This window comes from Poecilia mexicana, unplaced genomic scaffold (assembly GCF_051168715.1).
Source record: "Poecilia mexicana isolate PSO_F unplaced genomic scaffold, ASM5116871v1 scaffold_10, whole genome shotgun sequence".
Lineage (NCBI taxonomy): Eukaryota > Metazoa > Chordata > Actinopteri > Cyprinodontiformes > Poeciliidae > Poecilia > Poecilia mexicana.
Window position 1 is genome coordinate 4548347 of NW_028263379.1, and position 26985 is coordinate 4575331.

Below are 26985 nucleotides of genomic sequence, written 5' to 3' on the forward strand. Positions count from 1 at the left end.
GTCCTGCGGTTATTTTTGAGTTTACAATTTTGGCCCACATGGCAAAACGTTTGTACACCCCTGCATGTTATATTCAAAAGTCCTGTGAAATGAAGCATCTAATCAAAAAGAGAAACATTTAGTTTGTTAAACCTTCCTTTATTTTTCAGCCTTCCTTTCATTACCCATGCAGAGTTGTGAACCAGGTCGGATTTGATGTTTTAATTATTGTTTCCCGGTCCTGACGGGATGTTTGTGCCGTACAGATCGGGGAGAAGGCGACATCAGACCAGCTTCTTGGCGATGAAAAAGTCTTTGAGTCGTTTGATCTGCCAGAAACCAACAGAGAGCAGGATGCAGGTTTGGATCACCGCCCACCACAACACCTTGCTGTTGGTTTCCTCACTGATCTGACGGAAAATCTCCTCTTTTTCCTGAACAAAGACAAAGACCCAGACGTCCAGATCAGATCAGGTGTTTCTCTGTCATTCCAGGTGAATGTGAGGTCGATGTACCCGGTTGTACTCCTGCTGCCTGGTGATGTACGTCATCTGGCTGGTCAGGTGTTGCAGATTGCTCTCCAGAATCTGCAGGTTGTCTTTGGTCCGCTCCACGTTGGGATCTACCGAGTGCTCTCCCATCTGAACGTCCAAATGCAGCTTCTGTGGAACAAAGTGGTGAAAACCCCCAGAGTGCTTTGCTCTTCTGTTCGGTTTGTGATTGCTGTCTGTGTTTCTCTGCAGGTCTCACCAGCTTTTCTCCAGCGAACACAGAGAACCTGGTGGAGTTGGTTTGGAAGCACAGGTAGTGCTGGCCGGAGGCGTGAGCTGTGAAGGTGAATTTACCAAATTTTCCGTAGCGTTTGGACAACTGGACCTGAAAAGGGAAGAAAAATAAACATAAATCAGGGGTGTCCAAACTTTTTGCCATGTGGTGGCATGCCAAAACACACAAAAACTTTATTCAGCCCGATTGAATAAATCGAGTAAGATTCAATTTATTCAATCGAATATTTTGGGTTCGATTGAATAAATTGATTTTCAGTAATAATTTGTTTTGTTTCCAAACGTCTGCTGTATTTATCAGAGTTTAAGAAAGAACGTGGCGCTGTGGTGGCACAGGGCACAACCCACATGAGGAGGCCCAAGTCCTCAACTCGGCCGTCGCAGGTTCGATTCCCGGCCTGGTGACCTTTGCCACATGTCTTCTCTCGCTCATTACCCACTTTCCTGTCTGAGCTCTTTCAAATAAAGGCAACTAGAGCCAAAAAAGAAAAGTTTCAGAAAGAACTAAAGCTGATTTTGTTCCAGCAAAGTTGGTTTTTCAGTAAAAGTTTCTGGATAAACTTGGTTAAAACTTTGCTATAAAACCATCAATACTTTCTGTTGTACTTTACTTTTTCCTGTGCATAAAAATATGTTGGTAGTAATTTTTACCCTGATTACAAATTAAAAGTCTGTCTGCATCTACGGGCCAAATTTGTATAATTTTTGATTTGTAGTTGGGGGGCCGCTCAGAATCAGTCCAAGGGCCATAAATGGCCCCCGGGCCGCACTTTTGACCTCTGACTTAAATAACTTATTTATTTGTATCTTTTCTTTGAAACATTTAGTGAAACTGGTTGTTCCTACGAACCAGATCCATCAGATCTAGCAGCTGTTAACGTCCCGATTCTTTTTAATAATCGGCATTATTTCCTGCGTACTTCCTGGTTCGGGTCTCTGACGGTAACCGTGACGCCCAGGTGAGGCGAGTGGCTGAACGACGTGACGTCCCACGGCTCCAAGAAGAAGTTTCCTGCAGGTGGGAGACAGAGCAGCTCAGCTTCATCCCCCGGAAACAAAAACCTGATATTTAAAATCACTCTTTAGACTTACAATATTTAGATGTTTAGACAGAAATAAAACCAACATTTATAATTTTATTGACAAAATTTAGAGAAATTTGATTAATTTTACTGTTTTAAGGGTGTTCAAAGTGGGGCATGGGGGCCTTTTGGGGCCCCTGGACTGATTGTTTTGGGGGCCAGACTTTGTTGTGAATCATATTAATTCTTCAGTTCTTGTGGATGATGATGGTTGCTGGCAGGAAAGATCTGCTGTAGCAGTCCGTGTTGTAGAAGGAGCCTCTGACTCGAGATGCTTTGTTTTTCTAAATGTTCAGGGTTTAGAAAATCAGTTTCCTGATTTTATGTAAAACATAAATCCTTATTTAGTTCCTCTCCTCTGATTATGATCTCATTGAAAGCGTATTTTCTCCTGCTGAGTGATTTCACTCTGAGTAGTGTTTCTCTGCAGATGTCAGTGAGGCTTGTATTGTGTTATTTTTTCAGGAAATGATTTTTTGGAGCAGAAACAGCTGGAAATCTTTTTTTAATCTGAAACGTATGGATATAAGCCGATCAGGTATTTGTTAGTCTGGTTTGGAGGTGCGCCCCTCACCTGTCACCAAGGTGTCCTCAGGAATCTCCTCTATGATGCATTTTTGCTCCTGCTCTCCCAGGTCGAAGTACATGGCAGCGGCCAGCGGCAGGTAACCCAGGAGCAGGAAAACGACCCGACGGAAACCCATCCTGAATGATCCACAGTTTCCCCGTCCAGACGGAAGAACGTCGTCAGGGTGGTGAGTTTACAGCCCAGAGGCGGTTTGAGCTGAGAAACCTGCAGCTGCTGCACCATGTGACGAGTCTTTATCGCTGCCTGTGATTGGTTGATCTGAGAGCCAATAGAAAAGCTGCAGCACACATTCAGACTCTGAAACTCATCCTGGTTCCTGGGCTAAAACAAAATATTTAGCAGCACATACACTTTATGATGCACAACTCTGAGACTTCAGTCTAGTTTTTCTCTGGACTCATTTATAGATGGACATGTTTGCATGTGCACACTTCTTTTTTTATCTATACTTTTATATTTTTGATTGCTTTTGGTCGTATTTGTATTTGTAAATATTTATGGAATAGTTTGTCAATTGATAATCTCTTCTTAGGGATCAATATTCTATTTTCTATTCAGACTGCAGAGTCAGAAATAATATTACTGAGGCCATTTTACTGAATTTGACTCTAATTACATGAACTTTTGTGTTTCATATCATCTTTATATATATTTGATTTGTATTTTTTCCAAACAGAAGCAGTCAGCTTATAGTTCAGCAACAAACCAGTCACAGTCACAATGAATAATAAAAACTCTTCATGTGGTACTTTCACACTTTATTAACTTTAGTAACTGCATCTGTTACAATTTTCTACTGCGTCATATGAAACTGTTTTCTATTTGTCTCAGTAATGTAGAGGAATACAGTTGCTAACGTTCGGATTCGTTATGCTGTACAGAACAGGTTAAAATCCTGTCAATAAATATAAACAACAGAAACACAGAATGTCTGTAAAACATGGCAGCTCTGTCTGGATTTATTTTGGGTCAGATGTAATTGAACAGGGTTTAAATTTGTGTAAAATGTTTTCAGTTTGTCTACTGGCTTGTTGGCCAGAACTACACCCGTTTGGAGCTGAAACCGATCTCAAACCCGACTCGGATCCGACCCGGTCGATCCACAAACAGCCTGGGATTAAACTGCGGACCGTTTGTGGTTCTTGGAGCGTCTGCGCCCGGTCCTTCCTTTCCTGGTTTTCTTCTCCTTCCTCCTCCTCCTCTCCTTCCTGTCCTTTCTCTCCCTCCTGTCCTGGCCTAGTCATAAGCAGTTGTCCGGGAAGCACTTCCTCGCCTCGTCCAGCAGGGGGCAGGCCGCTCCGTTGTTGGCCGGGTGCATGATGACGTAGCGGGTGCGGTGCTGCACACCTGAGTCGCCACACTTCCCTTTGCACAAACCCCAGGGCGACCAGGGGGACACTTCGCAGTCCAGAGGGGTATCTGCAGAGGCAGAGGGGCAATAAACACATGAAACACCCCAAACGTCGCCCCCACAACGTGTTCGCTCAAAACAAAGGAACAATGTCTGAGAAAATAACAACCTGACGGCTGATATTAGAGTGAGAAACAGCAAATGAAACAACTAAATCTAGTTGCAGAATCAAATTTTTCTGGATGATAAACGATAATATTGTTTTCAGACAATTTTCAAATAAAATAAAGTAAGAACACATCAATAAACTTTAAATCCTAGTGAACATTTAACACAAGACCTGGAAGATTTTAAATGTGCAAAATAAAACAACAGGAATAACAACTAAAATGAATTATGAATCTCTAAACAAAATTATTCCTCAGAAAGATTCAGTTTAGACCAAAAGCACCAGACTGAAACTTTATCATCCAGTTTTTGACTGACAGAGAAAAACGATACATTATGTAAATTATTGAGTTTGTTTTAATTGATTGTGTGATTAATTGATTTATTGCTTGTTGCGACAGGCAATAAATGCACTGATTGTAGTTTTCTGGCCATTCGTTCGCTGATGAAAACGTCTGTTTTCGTCATTTCTTCTGCCTGTAAGCTGGAGGAAAGGCCTCACACACAGCCTGCCTTTGGTTTTGTGCTCCGCTCTGCTGCCTGATGCGACCAGGTTTCCAGCTGATTCGTATCGCAGTTGTGGCTTAGAGTGGAAAAGCAGAAGGCCTGGAAGCGGGCGGAAGCTGCTGAGTTTAACGTTTCCTTCATGCATTAATGGGAAGCAGCAGGATGAGCTGATAAAATACTGCAGAGATGCAAACCGATGGGGTTTATGTCTCTGATGAAGCCGGTGCAGGTCAAAGGTCATGTTTTAGGAAAGACGTTAGCAGAGATGCTACAGACGAGTGGAAGAGAAGGATAAACAGACGGATGGAGCCCTGGGATTCGGGGCAGGAAACCCCAACAGCTTCTTGGATGCTGCGTTGTTTGTTGTGGTGTTGTCATGGGAACCGGCTTGTATTTAGTGATGCTGACTCAAACCTTCACTGTCACGGTGAACTATAAAACCGGTTCAGGCCCATTGAGAGGTTCTGAGTTTGTTTCAGATGTTTTAGCTCTTTTTACCAACTTGTTCCGTTATAATTGACTCTTAATGGCCGCCATGTGTCAGCAGAGCAGGTGGTGATTGGTCAGGTTCAACCTGTGCAGCGTCATCTCTGCTGCAAATAATTGGTCCAGCCGTCGTTTTTATGCACTGGAGAGCAGCTGTGGCCCCGGCGCCCCGCGCTCTGCTGGGCTCTCAGGTTTCTGCTGCCATGTAATTGGATTTAAATGGCTTGAAATGTTTTCCAAATGCTTGCGTGAGTCAGAGCAGCCATGAACCGAGGCTGGGTTTGGGTTTTCAGCACATTTTGTTTATTTTGGTTTTAAAGTATTTCTATGCTAATCCCTCTGGTTGCATGTTTTTCATATTTCCCATCAGCCACTTGAAATTTAGGATGACGGACATTTTTCAAGATGGCTGCCTTTTTAAACCAATTAATTCCATAAAATGTTACAAATTTTCATGACTTTGATGAACTGTTTGTCACATCATCTTCTTTTAACTTTGGTCATCCCATTTCTGAAACTTCAAAGTAATAATATGTAGCAAAATCAGGACTTTGCTGTTCGCTAGTCGGAGATGAAGAGATAAAACCAGACAGTTGGCGTTAATGCTTAGCGTTAGCTCCCGCTTTTTTATGTGTTTAGTGGTTTAGCTTTAGCTTCTGGTCATTTTTGATTGTTGTTTAGCATTAGCTTCCCCTATTTCTTTCATATGTAGCAGTGTAGTGTTAGCATCTGCTAATTTTTGAGTTTAGTGGTTTAGCATTTGCTGAGATTCTTGATTAGCAAAACAGTGGTTATGTAAATAATATATTTATAATATAATAAATTAAACACAGTGTTGCTTTATATCTTTACCATACGCAGACATGGCTTCCACTGGACTGCATCTAATAAATCTCCATAAATGTGTTTAAAGCATCACAGGAATATTCGGTCTCACTGATCAGCTTTTCTTCGATCTCGTTGCCCGTTGGCAGCAGGTTGGACTGCGTGGGCTCCAGCGGCAGGCTGATGATCTGATTCGTTTTCTTGATTTTTGTCAGTGTGACTTTGGCGATCGGCGGTAAATGCTTCAGGCGGGGATAGAAGAAGGAGTTGGCCGGGTGGCTCGGGAAGGACGAGGTGATCTGTGGAAAATGACACACTATGAATCCCACAGGTGTTTACGACACTTAGGCTCAAAAGTAATCACAGGTCAAAACAACCGACTTAAAATCAAGCAAATAGATTATCCAGATACTTATAGTAGATCCAAAACTTGAAAGGGATTCTTTCTTGAAGAAAAGGAGTAAATTTCCCTCAAAAACCAAGAAATTTTGTGATTAATTTCAGAAATATTATAACACCCCTGATCCTGTAGTCTGTAGTTTTCACCGAAGCAGAATAAGAAGTTAAGTGAGACGGCGTCTGATTTGGTGAAAATCTGGTTCTGGCTCAGGAGGTTTGTGGGTTTTGCCGCTGCTTTCGGCTCACCTGCGTGATTCTGTCCTGCGGGATCGTCTCAAAGTTTGGGGAGGAGAAGGTGAATCCGCTGTCCGTTCCCGCGTCGTACGGGAACAGCTCCAGCGTCACTTTGTCCTTCCAGCGGTCGCCGTCGCACAGATCCACGCCGTCCACGCCCACGAACCAGTCCGGGCTCGGCACCAGCCGCACCATGAACGACAGCTGCCACGAAAGAGAGGAAGAGATGAGAGCGCCAAGCGGAGCTACAAAACAACGACCGACATCACAGCTGGGCTCGGCTCTGGTTCCTTAACCAGCTCGGTCCTGAAGATTGAGCCGATTTCAACCGTTTCGTTTGGATTTTCTGAGAAAGGAGCCACAGAACCGAACCGGTGGTCCAGTAACGTCCAGTTTTGGATCCAGCTGCATGTTAAAGTCTCATTCTGCAGCAGCCTGCGTGGCAGCAGCGTGCAAACAGCTGGACAAGAACGGCGCTGGGACGAGACGCTGCAGACTGGAGGTCCAGAAAAAATCCGTTCCTTAGAGGATTCCCAGTCCTCCCAGTTCGAATCGATTCAAAATGATCCAAAATCTAACTTAACCTGCTTAACTATGTGAAATTGTATTTTGGATTATTCTTATTTAATTCAAATCTAGGCAGCTGGACTAGTCTGGACTTTGACTAGGACATTCTGACCCATCCCATTGCGTCTCTGCCTGGTTGTCCAGAACCAGAACAGCTGCAGATTAAATGATGCTCAGCTGGACTTTGGTTCTGAATTAGGAGGCTGCTCTAGATTTCATTTAGGGTTATTGGAATAAAGACTAAACACAAGTCTGAACCACTTTTTGTTGGTCTGTCTCATAAGATAATAAATATCTTGACGTCTGTGGTTGCAATGTGACAAAATGTGAGAAATATTTGAACATTTTTGAGAGCGTTGTGTATATTAGGCCTGTCAATCTTAATGCATGCGATTAAAAAGTTTAACGCGTTAGCGTAACATAATGCAGGTTAATCGGTGGTGTGCTCTGTAGCAGCCATGTTGCCTTGCAGGACGTTGCTGTATGGTTAGCGTTAGCTTCTGCAAAGTTGTTTGAGTTCTGCGGTTTAGCTTTAGCTTGTGGTAAGTTGTGTGGTTAGCTTTTTAATGATAGCTTCCTGTAATTTTGGGTGTTTAGCGGTTTAGCGTTAGCTTCTGTTGATTTATGTTTCTAGCGGTTTAGCATTAGCTTCTGCTAACTCTTTTCTATTCAGGGTCTTAATAAAGTCCCACCATTATTGTACAATTATGTTAATTTTTAAAATTAGGGAGAAAGATGCAAAAAAATATTTTTTTGTTCCTGCTGAACAAAGCAGAGATCAGGATGCTGCATTGGGTATTTCCTCGGTAAATGTTTGCTGTGAAATTCTTGGCGCTGCTAAAGCCATCCTGACACCAGCTTGCTGTGTTTGCTGAAAGGTTCTCACGCACTCGGTGACCAGCCTGCACGCCGCCGGTTGTGGGGAGACTTACATAGGAGTGCCTGGCAAACGCCTCAAACTCGGCGTCCATCTGGCCCGAGCCTCCCACGACAGCAGGAGCGGAGAGGATCCCATAAACGCTCTGGATCCGCTCGCCGGCCGTCTCCACTTCCTTCATGATCGTCCAGGCCTCGCCTTTTTCCGCAAACTCCCTCACTCCGTTGCTGGCGAACTCATTACTTTGCCACATGTGGTAGTCGGAGCTGTGGGTCACCCCTGGAGCGCAGAGAGGAGGAAACTCAGGATTTGTATAATTGGTGCAACAGGTTTATGTACATCCATAAAGGTCAATGAATAAACAGCTTCTGCTGTTTTATTGATCAATCAATGCTTCTATCAATCATGTTTTATTTGTATAGCACATTTCAGCAGCAAGGCATTTCAAAGAGCTTTAAATCATAACAAACTAAAACACAAAGTCATGCAACATAGAATCAACAATCAGAACATCACATTAAGTCGTTAAATTCGTAATTGATCATGTTTCAAAAGCAACTGTGACCAGGTGGGTTTTTAGTCCAAATTTATAGGAAGTCAGTGTTTCAGCTGTTTTACAGTTTTCTGGAAGTTTGTTCCAGATTTGTGGTGCATAGAAGCTGAATGCTGCTTTAGGCCTTAAAATGTCTTTCATTAGTTATTAGTAATGTAATTTGTCCTTAAATACGTCAATCACGGGACTTCTGTTTGGCTAAGGCTAACGTTTGAGTAGCGATAGACTACCGCTAACTAGCTGCTAATTTACCTTTGCTAGCTAATTAGCTTCTCTTCAGATTTATTGTCAGCTGGCTGGATGACGTTTGTCTCTGCAACTGTCTCTCTTCTGTTGCCAAACCATACAGGTGATTTCTGTGACATGAAAACGTCTTAAATTTGATTCATGAGACCTGCAGATACCTGAATTCAAATGATTTTCTTCTGAATACCAGTAATTATCAGAGTGTGGAGTATATTTTTACCGATCAGGTTGGACCACTGTGCAGGCGGGCGGTAGACGGGATACTGCTTAGGAAAAGCTGCCTGGGTCCATTTCCCTGTGAACGTGAGGCTGTAGTGGGCGGTTTCTGAGGCCGTGCACATGGGGACATCCGTTGGGACCGGCATCGACCCAACGGCGGGGATGAGAGTTAGCATCAGGACAAGCAGGCGACGGAGGGCGTCAGAGAAGGAGGGCGTCTTCCTGCTGGCTTCCATGATTGGTTCGGGTTGGAGAAGGATTGATGGTCTGAAAAATACAAAACACTTGGTGGAGAAAACGCCTTTCAGTCCAACTCAGACGCATCGGCTCTTGTTGCTGATGTTTCACAAATTCAGTGGCATCTAAAGAGAAAGGAGTTTGTTTCTGATGTTGATTTTGTGTTTTAATGGGTTCTGTGAATTGAAATAGACCAGCGCCTTTCGGTTCTTACTAAACAAATCAAAGCCTAACCAATCCTACTCAACGCCGACAGGTCTGTACACACTTCTACCTTTTACTGCTTTATTTTACTTCCAAAAACTGCTTCATAAACATGTACTCAAACTGTCACATGTCAGCTTGTTGTTCTTTCTATACTTAAGTATTTCTATGAATTATGACAGCAAATAATCATACAAACATTCAGATTTCATGTTTAATTTAATCCTGTACAAGACACTTGTTTTATGATACACTACCTTGTTTTTGTTCTGATTCTCACTCCTAACCCTGAATAACTCGGGGCGACCGCCTGCTGGTGGATATCATTCATTGGAGACACATGAATCTCTTTCCTTACAGTAGACTGAATAGTTTCTAGAAAGTGGCTGTAAATAACCCTCAAAGTGGGAACGAAATGTTTCCAATAAGTGATGCAAGTACCAAACATCACAAACGAAGAAGAATCCATTTTGTACCTGTTCTCGCCTGTTTCACGTTGGTCTGAATTGCGATTTTTCACCAAAACCAATCCAGTTGTATCTGATAGTTGTGATAGTGTCTGCAGTCAAAGCTCGTTGCTGTTAGCTGGGATTTATCTGCTTCCTTCGTCTGCTGACCGCGACGGCAGCCATCTTTACTAAACGGAGCCCTGCGGGGTGACATCTGCGTTCTTCGTGTTGGGGTCGTAAACCGTTCACACAGACGTCTGTTTGCAGTTGCTTTTAATTAGTAGCATGAGCGACCATGCAACAAATCAGATTTCAGCAAGAAATCGTGACCTGCTGAGTGAACGTAGCTCATGTTAAACATGAAACACCGACTCTAAGCAGAGGAGGAAGCTTCTGCTTTCATCCTTCTAACACCTTTGCAACACTTAGCAACTTGGAGCATGATCAAAGCAACTTGCCTGACATCTCTGGGGACATGGACCCGAACATTAAGCTGAACAGATTGACTCACATGTCCCAACTGCCCCATTAGCGACTTTAACTGCCCTGTTAGGGTAATTGTTCTGGCTAAAGCTTATAAACCTGGTGCCTCCAACCAAGAAGTGGTTTGGATTAACTGAATCATCTTCCAAAACCAAAAGAAGTCAATTTGTCTTCTACTGGACCAATGAGGAATGACTGCTCTGTTTATAATAAACATTTAAATTAATAACATGAATCCAGAAAGCAAACCTGCTGAATATTTTCAAAGTTACATTTCAGAAATTAGTTTTAAACTGAACTCATATTTACACTAAAATAAAACTCCTACAAGTAATCTTTACTGCTGTGGCCTATCATGATAGGCGATAACTACCGAGATAGACGACGGTAGGCGATAGCTACCGTGACAGACGACGGTAGGCGATAGCTACCGTGACAGACGACGGTAGGCGATAGCTACCGTGACAGACGACGGTAGGCGATAGCTACCGTGATAGACGACGGTAGGCGATAGCTACCGTGACAGACGATGGTAGGCGATAGCTACCGTGACAGACAATGGTAGGCGATAGCTACCGTGACAGACAATGGTAGGCGATAGCTACCGTGATAGACGACGGTAGGCGATAGCTACCGTGACAGACGATGGTAGGCGATAGCTACCGTGACAGACAATGGTAGGCGATAGCTACCGTGACAGACAATGGTAGGCGATAGCTACCGTGACAGACAATGGTAGGCGATAGCTACCGTGACAGACGACTGTAGGCGATAGCTACCGTGATAGACGATGGTAGGCGATAGCTACCGTGACAGACGATGGTAGGCGATAGCTACCGTGATAGACGATGGTAAGCAGTAGCTACCGTGACAGATGACCGTAGCTACCGTGACAGACGACGGTAGGTGATAGCTACCGTGATAGACGATGGTAGGCAGTAGCTACCGTGACAGACGACGGTAGGCGATAGCTACCGTGACAGACGATGGTAGGCGATAGCTACCGTGATAGACGACGGTAGGCGATAGCTACCGTGATAGACCATGGTAAGCAGTAGCTACCGTGACAGACGACGGTAGGCGATAGCTACCGTGACAGACGACGGTAGGCGATAGCTACCGTGATAGACCAGAGCTACGGTTCCTGTTCCCAGGTCTGGGACTTTACAATGGTTTGAAGAGAAATTTGAGTCTTCCTCCTGAACCGAGAAGGCAGTGGAGAACTTTTGAGAGTAGTCCTCAGCTATAATCACCTGTCAGTTTGAGAGTTCATGCGTTCAGCTAGACACAGATACATAATTCCACCTTCCTTCATAAAACTGCAAAGACTTTTCTGTCTTGGATATTGCACATCCATGATGTGATATTGCACATCATGGATGTGCAATATCATCATGGATGATTGCACATCCATGATGTTGCAATCATGGATGTGCAACATCCATGATTTTCGTCTGATTATCTGGTTGCTTTCTGACTCTTCCTTCCTGACTCATCCATCTCCGTTTGCTTTCTGTCTCGCTCTGTTCACCTTAGACGTGCCGATATGTTTGCATGCAGGCCAAACAGCCTCCCATCAGTAACAGACCCAGGCTTTAGTTTGATTAGGCCGTGTTAGCACCAGCTGAAGGTGAGGAGATACTCACTGGTTCCAGCAGTGGATGAGTGGAGAGGAGAGCTGGAGGAGGGGCGGGGGAGCAGCGGTCCTGGCTGTCGGGATGAGTGACTGCGAGGATCCAAACTCCTTCTCGCCTATTTATGTCTTTCAGGAGGTTCGCCCCCTCCTGCTCCCTCCCTCCTCTACCCTCTGTTCCTCAGTGACGTCCCTGCCCCCTTCATGCTCCCTGACTTTGGCTCTGTCTCTCTGCTGCTCCGTATAATAGGACATTTTAATGGATAATGTGCCCAGCAGATTGGGGAATTTAACCCAGTTTGCTTTGAGGCTTTTTGAGTCATTTCACAGTTTGACTCTGTCGGTCTCTGAACCACAAGATAAGATCGATGAGGCTGAAATTCTCTCATGGTCAGCTTTAGAGGGGACTTCAGCAGAGGCTTTTTGATGTTAGGATTGATATTTGAACCTGAAGTCTTTTAAGGTTTCCGTTGGTACCTGATTGCCAATGCCAGAAACCTTCCTCTCAGAACGAATGACCCGTAAAGTAACTATTTATGAATGCCTTTGAAGAGCCTCTTTGATTGTCGCCTTGTGGTGGTTTTGGAGACTTGTTGACCTGTAGATGCAACTCTTTGCTGCCGTTCTCCAGCAGTGAGCTTTGCAGATGTTTCTGTCTCTATTGCCATCGTCCTTACTGTCAATGGTGACAAACTGGTAGCCATCCAGTCGCCAGTTCATATAATCTGGATCTGGATCTGGTGTCCAGTCACTCGTTTTGAACACAGAGGAAGGAAGTATGTTTCATTTCTCATCAGTTTTGTTGATCCTACTGTTTGCTAGAAGCTTAGGGAATACAACCAGTTTGGATAACTTCACTGCCCACTTTACACGCTCTAATTCGTGTCAGAAAAACAAACTTAGCCACATATCATCATATGAAGAACATTTCAGCAGTTTTCTTCAAATCTGCTTCACAACTGGATTTAATTAAGTGACTGTAAGCGATTCTAGACCGCTGTGGTGTCCTTCTGTTGTCAGACATTACAAGGCCGCCTGAGGGAAATGGAAAATACCAAAGTCTCTGGCTGTGCCGTACGCTGGGCTAAAGTGGCGCGTTCGAGTCAGACGGCTTTTCTTCTGAAACTTATTCACAGATCAGGATTGTTTCAGACAATATAGAAGAAGTTTACAGTTAGTGGAGCAGAGCTAGGAGCTTCTCCTCAATACACAGCTGTTACCAACAGTCAGGGTATCCTTTGACTAGGCCACACAAACCAGTCACACAGTCAGAGATAGTACCTGCTAGAAGGTAGAGATTTTACATTGAAGTCTGGAAATATGTTGATACATAAAATATGTATTCTCCCTCAACAAGAGTCTGTAGTTTGGTTTCTGTTGCTTCTGTCAAGATGCTAGAGAGAACTAAGCAAATTTCTCTCTGTATTCGACAATGGACTAAATTTAACACAAATACTTCATGAAATATTTTATTCTACTTGATAATTTCTTAGTTTTTATTGTTTTAACTCTCAGAAATCGCAGTGACTGCATTACCCCGCAGCAAAGGGAAATAATGCCAATAAATCAATGTCATGATAGACATGTGATCAATATCTGATTGAATATTCAATACATATAGTACTCACTGAAAGGAAATGAAAGAGTTTAGCTGCTCTGTCTCTCATGGCTAGCTAAGCAAGGTTGGTAGCATCGATTCATCACTCGTTCCTTGGTTACCTAGCAACTCACTCGTTCTATGGTTACCTAGCAACAACCTGTTGAGTAAATTGCGCAGCAGCGGTTTCAGGCTTCCCGTTGAGTGAAAGCTGCGAATAAAACAGGTAAGGATCTGGCCTCCAGTTTGGCTGGATTTCAAATATTTAAAACAAAGCTAATCAATAATTATTTATATCGATTGATAGGAAACGCTTACATCGTGATAAGTTTTTCCAATCCTGTAAAATATCAGTCAGTCAAGTTTATTTATGTAGCACATTTCAGCAACTTAGTTCAAAGTGCTTTACGTCATAAAAGACAGATCCCCAGATAGCACAGAATCATTGAAACAACATTGAATCAATGTCAGCCAGAAACATTGAATCAACGTTGAACGCTGACATTGAAACAACATCGAAAGTGGTCGGTGACTTGTATGTTGAATCAACGTTAGGGTTTCAACCATTACTGACATTATATCAATGTTGATTCAACCATCATCTGTATGTCAACTTGTATGCATATTTGTGTTGATAGTACATTGAATCAGTTAGGAATCAATGTTGATTCAACCATCATCAGAACGTGGATCTGCATGCATATTTGTGTTGATTCTACATTGAATCAATGTTGATTCAACACTCATTTGACTATGGATCTGTATGCATATCTGTGTTGATTCTACATTGAATCAGTTAGGAATCAACGTTCATTCAACCATCATATGAACGTGGATCTGCATGCATATTTGTGTTGATTCTACATTGAATCAGTTAGGAATCAACGTTGATTCAACCTTCATCTGAACGTGGATCTGCATGCATATTTGTGTTGATTCTACATTGAATCAGTTAGGAATCAACGTTGATTCAACCTTCATCTGAACGTGGATCTGCATGCATATTTGTGTTGATTCTACATTGAATCAGTTAGGAATCAATGTTGATTCAACCATCATCAGAACGTGGATCTGCATGCATATTTGTGTTGATTCTACATTGAATCAATGTTGATTCAACACTCATTTGACTATGGATCTGTATGCATATCTGTGTTGATTCTACATTGAATCAGTTAGGAATCAACGTTCATTCAACCATCATATGAACGTGGATCTGCATGCATATTTGTGTTGATTCTACATTGAATCAGTTAGGAATCAACGTTGATTCAACCTTCATCTTAACGTGGATCTGCATGCATATTTGTGTTGATTCTACATTGAATAAGTTAGGAATCAATGTTGATTCAACCTTCATCTGAACGTGGATCTGCATGCATATCTGTGTTGATTCTACATTGAATCAGTTAGGAATCAACGTTCATTCAACCATCATCTGAATGTGGATCTGCATGCATATTTGTGTTGATTCTACATTGAATCAGTTAGGAATCAACGTTCATTCAACCATCATCTGAACGTGGATCTGCATGCATATTTGTGTTGATTCTACATTGAATCAGTTAGGAATCAACGTTCATTCAACCATCAGCTGAACGTGGATCTGCATGCAGATTTGGGTTGTTTTTATATTGAATGAAAGCTAAGGATTTATGTACATTTTAGGTCTGATAGGTCTACATCATAACATGCCACTAAAAGTTTCTTCACTGGTGTTAAACACTGTATTATTGGCAGATGATGGGTAAACTGTGTACAAAAGTTTAAAAATGACAACATGGGTTTGATTTAACATTTTATTTAAGAAAAGAGGGACAGATCTTTAAACATATTTTATTCCTTTTTGACTGTCAAAACAACAGTCTGTTGTCCACAGAAGAACAGAGTCCATGAAGTTAAGCTTTGTACTGTATGAAGTAGGGAAACAGTACAAGTTGTGGTAACCCCAGTTTGACTCTGGTTGGCGTCACTTTGATTCCTTGTGATGTCTTCCTCTCATTCTGGCGCATAATGAAGCCACTTCTTGACAGTTTTGCTGCAGTCCTCAAGAGTCAGCTTTCGGTCAAACTGCAGAGCAACAGCTGAAAAAAATAAAAGTGAGGAAGGTGCCGGTTAGAAAGATGATAAACATTTGAAAAGTTCTGAAAGACATTGAAAGATTAAACAGTGTACTGGTTACAGGTCTGAGAACAAATACAAACCATATAGTTCCCCATGTACACTCACTGTTAAATTAATATCTTAATCTCTCATTAATATTTATCTTAATGTTTACATATACAACTACATTTACCCATTAAGCTGCAGTATAGTGTAGGATTTATGATATTGATATTAAATCAATATTTAAAATAAAGGGCTGTTTATCAGAAAACCTAACAATAAAACTCAGGGAGGATCAGGTTTATTTAACACACCAGAGACAAATAAATCGAACAAAAGGTGATTTATAGTGTAGTTGGAAAAATTATAATTTTTACAGAATAAACTTCCATCAAATAGCTGGTTCAATCTTCCATCAACTACAAATATTTCCAAATAAGTTGATTAAATTCCTTAAAAAGTGTCTATATGCTAATAAAGATCCCACACAAGTAACAATAGTCCAGTTCAATTTAACCAGTTACCAATCCAAGGATCAACAGACTGAATCAGTCATTAGCAGGTTTAGTTCAGTGTTTCACCTGCCTTACATGTTAAGTGTTTCCCTTCTGCCTCACCTGGATTGAATCTGTGGATGATTAACAACCTTCTGCACTTCTTGATGGCTGCAGACGGTCATGTAATCATCCAACTCAGCTGTTCTGGTACAGAGGCTCATTTAAGCACGACCCTAAGCACATCATAATAAAAAGTTAAAAACAAGTGATTACTATCACAACAATTTAAAGCCCACCTGGAGCAGCCAGCCTTACACTTTCTTGTCCACCACATGTTCTCCCAGACCAAACAATAGGCCCCGCCCTATTTTAAAAACTCAAATCCCACAAAATCTCACAGGATTTCATACATAGGCCTGGAGTGGTGGGTAGGATGAAAATAATACAAAAGGAGACATGACCTCAATTATTAAAAATATCCGTTTTGCCCCAAAATAACCAGGATTACTATGGGCACAAAACAATGCCCTTATTTTTCAATAAACACATTTAAGATCAAAGTAATATTGAAAAACTTACCATAAAAGTGCTCAGCGGAGAATTCAATTCAGAAGCCGGTAGCAAACAAGCCAGCAGCAAAGTGGCTGTTTGGTTGGGACAAACCACTAGTGTAAAAATGGGGGGGTGGACTGTACAACTCCTAGTACAGACTTGTAGATGTTTTTGTGTCAACACATTATGCACAGTCAGTAATAATATTTACAGACAAGTAAGAAAATGTACAGAAAGGAATCACAACCCACTGTTCTCAACATGTAGTGCTTAATTTGAAACATGATTAACCCCCACCTAGTAATAAAATGTTCTGACCCAGAGCTCAAGGAGGGGGAGGGAAGAAGGGATGAGAGGGGGTAAAGAGGAGAAGGTTGGGAGGAGCGGCTGGGTGGGGGAGGTTTGGGAGGGAGTAGGGGGAGATGAGGAGGTGATGAGGGCTGCAACAAACTGCCCAGATTGCACACAACGGTAAATAAACGTTGAATTATAGTTAGAATGGTTGATTTTTGGTTGAGGTCAACAACTGACGGTTGATCAACCATCAAACAACCATCCACCTCCAGCCAAGTAACCGATGTTGAAACTGTGTCATTGAATCAATGTTGTTTTGTGGTTGAAATCTAATGAATGAAATGCTAATGTCTGATCAACGACTGATCAATGTTGAATCAATGTTGAATCAATGTCAGCTGTTTTGCCACACCCCTCCCCTCCTCTCCTCCTCATCAGAGCTCTGGGTCAGAGCATTTTATTAGTGAGTGGGGGGTATTACATTCTAAATTAACCTCTGTAAAGGATAGTGGGTGAAGATTCATTTCTGTACATTTTCTTTCTTTTTCATAAAAAAGTCCTACTGACCATTTGTGTGTGATATATTGACACAAAAACATCTACAACTTACTACAAGGAGTAAGGAGTGGAGCGGTCCACCCCCGCCATTTACATGAGTGGGATGTCCCAAACACACAGCCACTTCGCTGTTGGCTTGTTGGCAAGAGATGTTAATTCAATGTTGAACTGCCATCATGTGCAATCTGGGCAGGCGCAGAGCTATGGGGGGCCCTGGGGGTGCGGTTTCAAGTCGCTTAAATGTCTGATTATAGACTGAGAAAGTCTACCGCCTGTTGAGAAAGGTCTATTTAATGTTAAAGTTACTTTCCCTCAATGGAATATATACTAGTCAGTCCCAGTGACCGTTTCACTCACGGTTTAGCCGATGTGTTTCCTGGGTAAAGATCAACCAAAAAACGCAGACCAACCTCCCCGCCCCTCGCTCAACAGTTTCTGGTAGCGCAGGCGATAAACGTCAGGGGCCTGGTGATTCGTTAGGGGTCCGGTAATTAGCCCCGCCCCCCGGCCCAATGCTGACTTGTTCCGCTAGTGAATCTGGGTACAGAACGGAATCACAACTCAGTGTTGTCAACACATAGTGCTTAAGTTAAAACGTGATTAACCCTCACCTAAAAGGGGTTGTGCTGTGGTGGCGCAGGGGTTAAGCACAAACCACAATCAAGGACTCAGTCCTCAACACAGCTGTCGCAGGTTCAATTCCTGACCTTGGCAACCTTTGCTGCATTACCCCCCTTCTCTCATTACCCACTTTCCTGTCAATTAACTATCAAATAAAGGCCACTAGCCAAAACAATCTTTTAAAAAATGAAAAACCCTCACTTAAAATTAAAGTTGTTTCACCTGATTGAGGGGTAGATGGGCCCAGGTGGGGGGAAAGAGGTGTGTGTGTGTTTTTGGCGGGTGGAGGGAAGGGGGTTGGGCATTTGAATGGCAGGCGGTGGTGAGGGGTGCAAAAAACACCTGAACACTTTGATTACTAGTTTTTCCCCAAACCTTATCCTCAAGGCAAACTGACCTGCATGCTTTCAGTTCAGCAAAACCTTGTTAATCAAATGTTAATTAAAATCATGTGTGCTGAATTAGGGAAATGGCTAAAACTTGCAGGGCAGTGTGCCTGGTGCCAGTGCTGAAAAACACTGGATTCGATGTGGCATTTCAATCAATGAATGTTAATTGGCTAGAATTGAATGGTTGTTTGATGGTTGATCCAGCTTCTGTCGTTGACCTGAACCATACATGCAGCCTTTGTGATCATAATTCAACATTAAATTAACATCGTGTGCTATCTGGGCAGTTCTTCCCCAAACCTTGACGTCAATCAAACTGACCTGCGTTTTTTCAGTTCAGCAAAACCCCGTTAATCAGACGTCAATTAATATCATGTGTGTTGAATTAGGGAAATGCCTAAAACTTGTAGGGCCTGGAGGACCAGTGCTGAAACACACTGGATTCGACATTGGCATTTCATTTATTTGATGTCAACCACAAAACAACATTGATTCAATGACACAGTTTCAACATTAGTTAATTGGCTAGAATTGAATGGTTGTTTTATAGTTGATCCACCATCAGTTGTCGACCTCAACCAAACATGCAACCTTTGTGATGATAATTCAACATTGAATTAACATATTTTCCAACAAGCCAACAGCGAAGTGGCTGTGTGTTTGGGACATCCCACTCATGTAAACGGTGGGGGTGGACCGCTCCACTCCTTGTAGTAAGTTGTAGATGTTTCTGTGTCAATATATCACACACACACAGTCAGTGAGAATTGTTATGAACAAGTAAGAAAATGTACAGAAAGGAATCAGCACCCACTATCCTCTACAGTGCTTAATTTAAATGTGATAACCCCCGCTCAGTAATAAAATGCTCTGACCCAGAGCGCTGATGAGGAGGAGAGGAGGGGAAGGGGTGCGGCAATACATCTGACATTGATTCAATATTGATCAGATGTTGATCAGACATCAGCATTTCAGTCATTAGATTTCAACCACAAAACAACATTGATTCAATGACACAGTTTCAACATTGGTTACTTGGCTAGAGGTGGATGGTTGTTTGATGGTTGATCCACCATCATTTGTCGTCTTCAACCAAAAATCAACCATTAATCAGACTTCGGCATTTCAGTGATCAGATTTCAACCACAAAACAACGTTGATTCAATGTCACAGTTTCAACGGTTTGATTGGATGGTTGTTTGATGGTTAATCCACCGTCATTTGTCGACTTCAACCAAAAATCAACGATTCTAACTATTTTTCAACGTTGATTTAACATCATGTGCTATCTGGGTCAACAACTCAGAAAACCAGTAAACTTTACATTTTCCCAAATTGATTAAGGGTGCACAGTCATCTTGGCGTATGCAAACTTCTGACATTTGGCAAAATGAAATAATTTAGTTCATCCTAACTGAGCTGAAAGTTTCTTCTGAGTTAGCATCAGCCTGGGGCCGACATGTTTCTGTAAATGTGTGTTTCTGTTTGGGCTGCTGGAGGCGACGAGCCGCCCTCCCCTCATGTAAACACCAATATGTCATCAGGCTGAATCAGCTAATGGCCGCCACATGGCCGCGCTCCCCACACAAACAAACCCCCAGTCAGCCTGTCTTCACTCGGCTGCCCTTCGTTTCCAGCATTAATTGCTACGCTCTGCGTATTCCAGCCAGAAGGAGGGAAATTAACTCATCACCGCCGCCTTTGCAGAACAGAGGCGCACTGTGTTCGGTTTAATCGAGGGGAATAAATCTGCGTTGCTGAACACCTGGTTCACGGCGCTCACACTGCCTCAGACTTAACCTGAAACCATCACTCTTTTACTGCCGCGACCTTTTAATTCGTTCTTCAGGAAACGGATGAAATCCAGTTTTATTCTGTATTGGAAAAAACAAGACCCCATTTATTATGACTAACAGTGGCTTTGCTTAGATAAAAAACCTTTCCTGCGTTTTAGATTAGATTTATGATCAATCTAAATCTTCCTTCTGACAGTTTCTCACCTATAAAACTACCACAGGTGGACAGAAAACCCCAAAATTATACTCAACTAAGAGTAGCAGTACTACTACATATTTTACTAAAACTCAAGTACTAACTGATCAAATTATCAGACATTACATTTTAAAAATTACATAATCAGGTGGACCAAAATATCAAGTTAAGTGGAAATGTTGGTATTTTAATGACAATAACTCATATAAGCAACAAAAATAAGAAAATCAGGCAAAAGAAACGTTTTCCAAATCAGTTTCTTTAGATAAAAAACTTAAGAAACTTTAACGAGAGCTGCAGGTCTGTGTCTGTCTCTGGTGAAATTTTACTCAAGCAAGAGAAGAAATACTTCAAAATAAAATCACTCCAGTAAAAAGTACAGCTTAATAAAAATAATTTTTTTCAAAATGTCACTGAAGTAGATGTAACTGAGTAAATGTAAGTAGTTCATACCCAAAACACACAACTCAGTTTTCAGTTTGCTGTTCTGTTATAATAATAACATGAACTTGACTTTTACGCTGCTCCTTACAAATGAACATTTCCACCCTTCAGTGACTTTTGACTAAATCTGTTCTTTAATCAGCTTCTTCCTTCATTAGAGTATATTTTTATTTCTAAAGACACCCACTTAGAGTAATAAAACCCCAAGTCAACCTTTTATTGCAGATAAACTGTTTAAATGGTTTTTAAAGGTTCCATCTTCTCTGCAAATTGTGACTTTTTCATTTAAAATTATTCTGATAATTTGACCTAAAACTGCCTCCTGGCTGCCCAAAATAACTCATTGGGGTTTAATTTCAACAACATGTGAAATTAATTTATTACAGCTGAGGCCTAAAGATTAGGGTGATGGCAGAGAGGCCTTCCAACCTGAAAGACTCAGACGATAAGTTGTCAAAATGTCAGTGAAAAGAAAAGTAACAAAGTTAAGACCTAAATCCAACTAGAGAGTGATTCATTAGTGTCCAGTTTGACTGAGCTGGAGCTAATCTGTAAGGAAGAAAGGTCAACGCAGGTAGAGATATGTCGCATGTTGTTTACATCTGGGAATTTCACGCAAGCACAAAATGTTTGGAGGCAAAAAGACGATTCTTTTACTTCCAGTACATATCCGCGCTTCTGCGGTGGGACTGCTAACAAAATGAGACCTGAGATGTAGGAATCCTTAATTCAGTGCAGCAAAGGGAAAAAACGTAGAAAAATCACTGAAGATTGACTCAAAACCACTCAGATTCTGCCTTTCTCTTGGTGTCGGCTACGCTACATACAGACCCCGTTACCATAGCAACTGACTGACAACAACCCGGCTAACGTGTCTGGATTCAACACTACAAAGCACACAAATGTTTCCCACACAAAGAGCAGAACGTCCAGTTCCGTGTTTTCAGGCTTGATGTTGAATTTGGGATTATCAATCAGTGATCGCTGTGATAGATTAGCTGCCCTTGCTGTTAGCTAACCAGGGTGTGTGAGTCGCCTTGTTTTTTTTACTGTGTGACTCAAAACACACCAAATTCCACATCACATCTACATGCTAAGGTTGCCAAAGTCAAGCTAGCATAGCTGAGTTACTTTCCTCTGTCGTTATTTTTTTAAGTGAAAACTTTTTCCTGACCTTATCTAGTTGTCATAGTGTTGACTATTAGTAGCAAAGCACTGCGTCCCTTTTTCTTTCATATACATTTAAGAATTATATTGACTACCTAGCAGCTAAAACCAATGCTAGTCATCGTCGGCCAGCAGCTTTTACATGTTTTTTGCTTTGTGTTGGTTTGAAGCTGGTGATCGGATACATAAAGGTGCAAAACTCAACGGTAATGTAGAAAAACCACAGATTCAATTTGTGGTTGTTTTCGTCTTTAATGCGATGCATTCAGTTTTATTAGTAAAATGTACATATTGTTCCTATTTAAAGCGATTTAAATACCTGAGGAATGTGAAGTAAAAGATAAAACTGCAGAGTCTGTAATGCGTCTGCCGCGGCGCTGAGGGAGTGGAGGATGTGGCAACGCGCTGCGGTTCGGAGGTTTGAGGCCCGTTTGCCTTTAATATGCCTCAGATTTAATGTAGACCTCATGCATCTCTGCAAACGGTTGTCAAGGTGGTTTAGAGAAGACTTAAAACAAAAATTAGTGTTTGAGACAGAGTAAACTGCCATCCTGTCCCAGAAGTACATTTTTGACATTATTCATCTTTTTTCATCATTAGGCAAAGCAGATTTATCTCTATAGCATAATAAAGTCATTTAAAGCGCTTTTAAAGAGGATGGAGCAGAAAGACATTAAAAACACAAAATACATTAAAACAATACTTCAGCGTCACAAAAACCAGAAATAATCTAATTTCAAAATAATAAATAGACTGTAGTGTGTTCAGTCCTGATTTAAGCCAGCTGTTTCTGCTCATCTCGGGTTTCCAGGGAGTTGCTTTAAAAGTTAAAGAGCCTAGAAACTAGAAATCTGTTTCCATTACAGATAGAAGTAATGTCGATAAAACTCATTTTACTATTTCCTTTTCCATTACATAAGAAATGCAGTTAAAGTCACACGTGAAAACGCTTGTTCACGCTAAAAGACATTAAAATTTATAGCAGCGACTTTTAAATGAGAATAATTCAGCCAATCAAAGGAGACTTCTGCGTCTTATTCAGACGTTGGAGCGACAAGCCCCGCCTACTTGGGAGCGGTTTCCTGCGTTGGCAAATTGTAGTTGGTTGGTTTCCGAATGACAACTCAACTTTGTGTGAGCTGACAGAGGCTGGGAGCCCCCTGGTGGAGGCAGCCGGTACTGTGTGAGCTGACGGAGGCTCGGAGCCCCCTGCTGGAGGCAGCCGGTACTGTGTGAGCTGACGGAGGCTCGGAGCCCCCTGCTGGAGGCAGCCGGTACTGTGTGAGCTGACGGAGGCTGGGAGCCCCCTGGTGGAGGCAGCCGGTACTGTGTGAGCTGACGGAGGCTGGGAGCCCCCTGGTGGAGGCAGCCGGTACTGTGTGAGCTGACGGAGGCTCGGAGCACCCTGCTGGAGGCAGCCGGTACTGTGTGAGCTGACGGAGGCTCGGAGCCCCCTGCTGGAGGCAGCCGGTACTGTGTGAGCTGACGGAGGCTGGGAGCACCCTGCTGGAGGCAGCCGGTACTGTGTGAGCTGACGGAGGCTGGGAGCACCCTGCTGGAGGCAGCCGGTACTGTGTGAGCTGACGGAGGCTGGGAGCACCCTGCTGGACGCAGCCGGTACTGTGTGAGCTGACGGAGGCTCGGAGCCCCCTGGTGGAGGCAGCCGGTACTGTCCAAGGAGGCCAGTGCCCACAGCTAACCTGCTGGGTACAAGCTAGCACGACGGGAAAATAGTGTTTCCACTGCAGTTTGTGAAAAGTTTCAGTTTCGATACGGCTAGCACAAAAATGTATCCAAAAACTTGAGTTCTTTCAAAATTGGTGTGTTTCTATTTAGCTGTATTATTTTGTTATTCCAGTTTTATGGTCAGTGTTTTGTGCGGTTCTGGGTCGGGGAACACTGAGGGATCCACATGGTTCCTACCTGACCCGTAACTTTCACCCCAACAGCATCCCGTTCTTCACAGCGGACTGGTTTGATCCGCTCCGTTTTCCTGGTGTAGGTCAGGACTGCAGCAGCAGCAACATCTTTCAAAACGCCAGTTAAAGTTCAAGTCTCCAGTTTGTCTTTATATTTTATTTTGAAGGTTTCAAACTGGTCATCTGTGGAGCAGCTTTTCTCTCTCCATGTTTGTTCAGCAGCTGGATGGTATAAAACATGATCAGAGCAGCAAGTTCTGCAGCACAATCACTCAGTGTGTGTTTAACACCCCTGATGTCGATCAGTCTGACTTAAACCCATCAGGCTGCTAAATATGCAGAACATATCTGTTTGTATGATTATCAGGCCTATATTGTCCATTTTACATGTGATTTTTCTCATTCAGAGGAAGAGTTGAAGTTTACTTTTAGGTGATTAAAAGTCTCAATGTTTACCTCTAACCTCCAGTTTAACCCAAGTTGCTGATTTCAGCTCATCGTCTACTGAGGAAATAGTTTTTATTGCTGCATCTAAACAATATCTAGAGGTCATTTAGTCACTTTGGTTTGATCAGAGGTTCTGGTTTCTGTTATTTTATAGGAGCTGTGTGGCCCAAACCAGAACCAAAGTAATAAAAATCAAACTCCTCCTGAGATTTGAACCATTTTGACCACATAGCTCCTTAAAGCTGCAGTATGAAACTTTTATAAATATGTTTTTTCCATATTTGCTCAAACTGTTGCTGTGACAGTTTTATACCAGGCAGATAATCGGGCTGCCATTGCGGTCTGCAAAAATGCATCACTCCTGGTTAAAAACAACCAATCAGAGCCAGGAGGAGGGTCTTGGCGCTGTCAATCAACCTTGTGTATACTACTCTATACTGCTCTATGTGCAAATGGTGGAAAAATGACTTACAATCACAGGAAAAGCGATTATCTGCTGTCACTTTGCTAACTAGCCTTAACATTTGTGTCAGGCTATGTTGTAGTGAACTAGCTGTAGCTCAGGGGGCGAACATGAGAGTGATTGACAGCGCTAAGACCCGCCTCCTGGCTCTGATTGGTTATTTTGGACAGAGCGGTGTGTTTCTGCAGTTACCACTGGGAGGAGGCAGAGGACATTGATGTTTTTCCACACATTATCTTTCTTATTCTGTCACAACATAATTATTCTAACACTTTTAATATAAAAGTTACATACTGCAACGTTTAACCTTTAAAATACAAAGAAAAAGCAACAGAGGTTTGGATACAGACGTAGTTTGTAAACAGATGGAGTCAGGCAGCTGAAGGTCAGAGGTCGATCTGCCTCACACTGGAAGGACATCAGGGCAGGTCTGAGTCCTTCAGAGACTGAATATAACTTAGAATAAATTTCTCATGAATTTGTTTGGCTAAGCCCGGCTGGGCCCGTCAGCTCTGCTGAACCTTGAAAATGAGTCTTTTAATGAGGAACAGTGTGTCACGGCCAGGCGATATTATCAAAGGCAGATTTACAGCTTGGAGTCTTCATTGTTATCCTGCTGCAAAGCTTTAAAAGAAAAACGCCGAACACGGCCGACCCCGGCACTTTCTGCAGCCGCGCCCCGCTGGGCCACTCTGGACCTTCCTGCTCCTTTAATGAACACGTCTGCTGCTGTCACAGAGATGAATTCAGAAGGGTCTGTGATAAACAGCCCGGCCTTTTCTGGCCGGTCTTCCTGCCAGCCCACCATCAGCAGCTCCCCACGGGCGACTTACAATCATTTCCCCCGATTTCCGGACTGATTTCCTGCGCTGTGTGGGAGCGCTCCGGGAGCACGTGCCTCATTTGCACATTTCTGTGTGTTGGTGTTGAAACTGTAGTCCGGCCACCGGTTTGGCTCAAGCTCTGCTCGGGGTAATAATGGGCCAGTCCAGAGACTGAAACGTTAGACTGCAATTCTAACGTCTAAATCTCTTAGGTCTGTCAGCTTTAACGGACGTGATTAATCTGAAATGAAAAAAGTTTAAAACAAAATGGCTTCCTTTAAACCTTCCTGAAAGTAAAAACCTGGAAAACTGAGAATCTTTATGTTTGAGACAATGAAACAGTTTTTAAAGAGTTTTTGAAAACGTGAATACAGTGGCGGTTTTTGATATGAGAAGTCACCCAGGGCGGCATCAGGAGGGGGCAGGGGACGCACTCAAAAACTAGAAAATAAAATTTTTCTGTCCGCTGCCCCAAAACAAGTTTGCTTCTACGTATGCAAGAACCTCGACTGCGTGCAAATTTATTTTTCCAGTTCATTTGTAATAAAAAGTAAAACATTTTATTAGCTTTTTTGTATTTTGCAATTTTATAAAACTTCATGCAACAATTGGATGGAAACATAAGTAGAGGATAAGAGTGGCTAAACTCCAAATCAGATTATTTTCCATGTAAACCGTTCAAGTTGGACTTCACCTTTTGTTGCTGTGCATTTTGTAACATTTCTGTGTAAACTAAATCTACAGCAGTTAGCCTAAAACCATCTCAGTGCTGCTCTCTGTGGGCTGAACGGTGGAACTGCAGGTGAATTTTCTGATTGGTTCCAGCGACGTGGTTTGTATAAAAGCTCCTCCCTCTGCGTTTCCAGGCTCCGCCCACTCTGGTCTAATTGATAAAGCAGGTCTGTGGGCGGGGCTTTGCTTTCACATCGGGTTTATTTCCACTTCATTCATATTCATTAACATGGACTCAGTTTAGTTTCGGTTTTAAAGACGCGCTAACTGGACAGGAAAATGCAGAAGAAGAAGTGAGTCTTAAAATGAGTGAGTCATTATTTCAGGCCTCCTGTTTGACCTCCAGAAAACAGAAAACTGCTGCAGCTGCCTGAGTGGGAAGAGTGAGCCATCGATCATCAAACCCACCACAGTCCGACCAGCAAATATGAGACGTCACGGCCGAAGCAGTTAACCTGAGATTCATGGATCCGCTGCTGAGTCGGCTGTTCTGCCTCCGACCCAGTTCCC

At 42.5% G+C, this 26985-nt stretch overlaps 2 protein-coding genes and 1 long non-coding RNA gene across 4 annotated transcripts; all 3 read right to left on the reverse strand.

The window, feature by feature from the left end:
- Positions 1 to 117: 117 nt before the first annotated feature.
- Positions 118 to 3095, reverse strand: LOC106909904 (transmembrane emp24 domain-containing protein 11). Its single transcript, XM_014976414.2, has 5 exons — positions 2421 to 3095; positions 1685 to 1776; positions 730 to 855; positions 495 to 641; positions 118 to 413 (listed from the first exon to the last, which is right to left on the reverse strand). The coding sequence occupies exons 1-5, from the start codon at positions 2548 to 2550 to the stop codon at positions 264 to 266; spliced, it is 645 nt and encodes a 214-aa protein (XP_014831900.1). The 5' UTR covers positions 2551 to 3095; the 3' UTR covers positions 118 to 263.
- An 81-nt stretch (positions 3096 to 3176) lies between these two features.
- On the reverse strand, positions 3177 to 11981 carry spon2b (spondin 2b, extracellular matrix protein). Its single transcript, XM_014976409.2, has 6 exons — positions 11887 to 11981; positions 8869 to 9134; positions 7905 to 8128; positions 6418 to 6609; positions 5885 to 6071; positions 3177 to 3854 (listed from the first exon to the last, which is right to left on the reverse strand). Exons 2-6 carry the CDS (start codon positions 9101 to 9103, stop codon positions 3676 to 3678), a joined length of 1017 nt encoding a protein of 338 aa, XP_014831895.1. The 5' UTR covers positions 9104 to 9134; positions 11887 to 11981; the 3' UTR covers positions 3177 to 3675.
- Positions 11982 to 15255: 3274 nt separating this feature from the next.
- On the reverse strand, positions 15256 to 16880 carry LOC148156690 (uncharacterized). Of its 2 annotated transcripts, XR_015764441.1 has the most exons (3): positions 16653 to 16880; positions 16194 to 16306; positions 15256 to 15554 (listed from the first exon to the last, which is right to left on the reverse strand). It is a non-coding gene; the product is annotated as an uncharacterized LOC148156690 (long non-coding RNA). The 2 variants fall into 2 exon arrangements; XR_015764440.1 differs by lacking the exon at positions 16653 to 16880 and having other exon boundaries at positions 16194 to 16645.
- Between the last annotated feature and the right edge of the window lie 10105 nt (positions 16881 to 26985).